The sequence below is a fragment of the Rasamsonia emersonii genome (genome assembly GCF_000968595.1).
Source record: "Rasamsonia emersonii CBS 393.64 chromosome Unknown ctg1118621760257, whole genome shotgun sequence".
NCBI classification, from domain to species: domain Eukaryota; kingdom Fungi; phylum Ascomycota; class Eurotiomycetes; order Eurotiales; family Trichocomaceae; genus Rasamsonia; species Rasamsonia emersonii.
Window position 1 is genome coordinate 1 of NW_013563123.1, and position 3736 is coordinate 3736.

At 50.5% G+C, this 3736-nt stretch overlaps 1 protein-coding gene across 1 annotated transcript; it reads left to right on the forward strand.

Moving 5' to 3' along the window:
• Window positions 1-431: 431 nt before the first annotated feature.
• On the forward strand, window positions 432-963 carry T310_5223 (uncharacterized protein; the record flags this gene model as incomplete). The annotated part of the gene is made up of 3 exons (XM_013471908.1): window positions 432-458; window positions 530-608; window positions 698-963. The coding sequence occupies 3 exons, from the start codon at window positions 432-434 to the stop codon at window positions 961-963; spliced, it is 372 nt and encodes a 123-aa protein (XP_013327362.1).
• Window positions 964-3736: the final 2773 nt, after the last annotated feature.

Here is a 3736-nt window from a genome sequence, read left to right on the forward strand (position 1 = left end):
TGTACAAGAAGGCCAAAATCGCATTCAGCAGCTTGATACGCAGCTTAATGAGAAGCTTGATGAGCCTACACCTATGCCTCAACGGCGAGCTCCACAACGCTGCAGTGGCTGTGGGACTATTGGACATACCATAAGGAATTGTCCTAATAAATAGCTATATATTCAACTACTAGATAGTCTAATTTAATTGTATTGGTGGTTGAAAAGCTTCAAAATTATAGTGGGTGCGGCGAAAATTCGTCGCTCGGTGGTATTCGTCGCTCGGTGGTTGATTACGTTACGGATCAAAGGATGACTAAGCGGCCGCGCCAAGCCTCCTGTCCGCAAGCCGACTTCGCCAAAGTCGTTCCGATCTCCAACATCGAACATTAATCACGTCTGCCACCTCCTCTCCGCAATCACCACTCTTCTATCACCATTATCCAGTCGCGATGATGTCCCAGTCCCTCCGAGCATCGGTAAGGATGGTCTTATGCTCACCAGTCTACTAATTGATGCCGTTGCTGACCTGCGACATGTGTTTTTCCAGCGCTCTCTGCTCACCCGAGTCACCCGGCAGTCCGGTGCCGTTTCTCGCCGGACCTTCCTGACCACTGCTGCCCGTCGGGGTACGTAAAGCCCTTTTTCTTCCCTCTTCGCGTTGCTTGTGTCTGGGTGTCACCGTCGCAATTGGCTGACTGGCAATCGACACAAATAGCCGACCCGGTGCAGGACCTGTACCTGCGTGAACTCCGTGCCTACAAGCCCACGCCGCCCAAGCCAGGCGATGCCGAGGCCCACGTCCAGAAGTTCACCGTGCCGACGCCGCCTCCCTCGCCCGAGGAGGCCAACCTCGCCAACGAGCTGAAGGCGTACGAGAGCCAGGAAGTGGAGGTGGAAGGCCAGGCTGCGGCTGGCGAGCCCGCCCCGGTTGAAGAGAGCTGGTTCGAGGAGGAAGAGGACGAGGCTCCTGCTGCTCACTAAGATGGAATCAGTCATCAACAATTCGTGTGTGAGGGAGGGGATGAAGGAACCGACCGAACGGAACGGAACGAAACGTTGCATCAGACAGGTTGGCAGTCGTCCTGGACGGACGGCGCGAAAACTTTTGTATACAGTCTCTTCCATTGATTGAAGCATGTAAATTAACAATGTAACAAGCTTCGCAAGAAATTTCTTTTTTTTTTCTCTTTTGTTTTCCCTTTTGTATCCGTTCGAATGCTTATGGAGAATATGATTAACATGGAGTAGGTACGAATGGAATAGCGCTGTTCGTATCTGATGTATAACTACTGATATAGATGACAAAACGTCCAGAATAGACAAAAACAAGGCACAGAAATCCCCTGCTCCAAGAAGGCGACGGATGGAGAGAGGGAGATGATGTATTTGTCAAGTTTAGGAGGTACCTTTTTTTTCAATTACCTTGCTTATTATTGGAGAGTAGTAGAGCGTCAGAGAAAGAAGATTATTGACGATTTTGGAGGTATCTTGGTATTGGTGGTATGGCTTTACCTAGGTACCTTAGGTACTAAGGTACGGCTTCCTTACCTAGGAAGCCTAACAGCTGATGCCCTCCCTGGCTGTGATAGTTGGTAATAGTGAGGAATTCAGTTCAGATATACTACTGATTATAATTGCATGTAACTACCTAGATAGTTGGTCTAAGGGACGAAATCTAAGAAAAAAAGAAGGAGGGAGAAGGGGTTAAAAAGAAATAGTTCCTTTCTCCCTTCAGGGCCGGTGGTTGAAGTAAAAAGAGAGAGAGCCTTCATAAGGTAAATCTCCTCTGTAGGTATTGTATCAAGGTTTGACTGATTGATAGGATTCTATCTAGCTATCTCCACAATTACTGTTTCTGTCTCTGTTGTCTCTCCGGCTGGACTGACTAACCACTTTACCTGTATGCGGAGATATAGATATACAGGAAGAAAGTTTAGGCACTTTTCTCTCTCCCCCTCTTTTTTTTCGATGAAATCCTTTCGAGACTACTGGGTACTGAACAGTACTTATCGAACTAGACTGGATTCCAGTCTAGTTAGTAGTACTACTGTACTGTACATGCCATCTGCCTGTCTGTCCTCTTTAGGTAGGATACTTTCTTAGCTCCAGAATTTATTTCAGGGTACGATCTATTGGATTGGATGAAGGGGCTGCCACGTCCTATCCTGCGCGTGCTGGGTTTAAAAAAAACCAAAAACTAAAAAAACAACCGCACTATGAGAGGTTGTATCCCTTGCATAAGTCAGCAGGAAGTAGTAGTAGGAAATGCTAAACTTAGCTTGAGTCCTGCAAGTCCTGCATAGGTATACATTAGTTACCTAGGTCGTGTATGCATGTGCTTGTATTGTCCGTGACATGTGGCTGGAAGGATGATCGGCTAGATTAATAAGATTCATAAGATCAATTAATTAATTTAGGTTCAAAGCTTGTTCTGCAGTCCCTCTGTGCGCCGTGTTGGGATGGATGGATGGAATGTGGGAGGGAGCGAGGCTGGCATCGACGGAGGTAATTCGGAGAACAGTAAACAACAGCCATCATGGCCATTGATACCACCAGAATGAGGATGAGGCTGAGAGAACACCAGAAGAAAAGAAGATCCTCAGATCATGGCGTTTATTTCCCGTCTCTTTCTTCACTAATCTTCACGATCATGCTCGTTAGGTGGGGTCTGCCAAGACTTGGTTTCGATCGTAAACGAGATCAAAGACAAGCCTCAATGAAAGAAATGTCTTTCAGACAGTCAGATTCTCTGCTCAGAAATCCAGCCAGTCTTACAACCCTGATAACAGTATCGTACGAGTCTCTGTCCTCTGTCCTCGTACGCTTACTTCGGTCAGATCTCCACTGCTCAACACTGTCTGTTCGCCAGGACTGGATCGAGCTATTGAATCCCCGATCGCTAGGCTCGGGTGTAGCAGTCGTTCAGCAGTTCCGTAGGCCGTAGTTCCCTGCTAGCTGCGTGCCTAGCGCGCTTTATTAATACTGTCTGACCCGAATCTCCCGATCGCCAGCACGCCGTCGGCGGCCTCGTCAGTGGCCCACCGCGCCGGGGCAATACGCCGACGCTGGCCAGCTGGATCGGTGAGGCTGAGGGCTGCTGATGCAAGATGTGAGTTCATCGTCTGTCATTTGATATGTAGCATGCCAGCTGTGCCACGACGGGCGACTTCGAGAAGGTTCATGGCCGTAGAGCGAGGAAGGGCCCGGCGCGCATGTCGTCATTCCCTGGTTCCTGCGAACTCAATGGGAGGGCCGCTGTAATTCAGCCCTGCGGCTTGGATAATTGGATTTATCCCCTCCATCCATCTCCGCCGGCCGCGTCGATCTCCCTTCGCTCGCTCAGTAATCCGCAGTAGATCGCCGTCTGTCGTCTTCTCCTCTGCTGCCGGGCGTCTTCACCGTCCCGCCGTCTCCCCGTCAGTCATCGCGCTGCCTCGTCATCGCCCACGCCCTTCCGCTCGTTCCACCATTTCGCTTTCGCTCCCACGGTTCGTCGCCCCCCAGAACCGCCCTCCACTCTGTCTGCTCGTTGTTTGTGATTACCAACACCCTCGTTCGTACCACCGCCCGTCCGCCTTGCTTCCTCCCTCGCGATCCGCTGCATTCCTCAGCACGGCCGACGGGAGTGCCATCCACCACCTCGCCCTCACCCCTCTCTCGCCTGCCATCGATACTATACTATATGGTTTGACCGCTGCCCTTTTCCTTGCTCTCGTTCGTGGAGAGCTGGCCTCTCCAGACACCACCGCCGGCA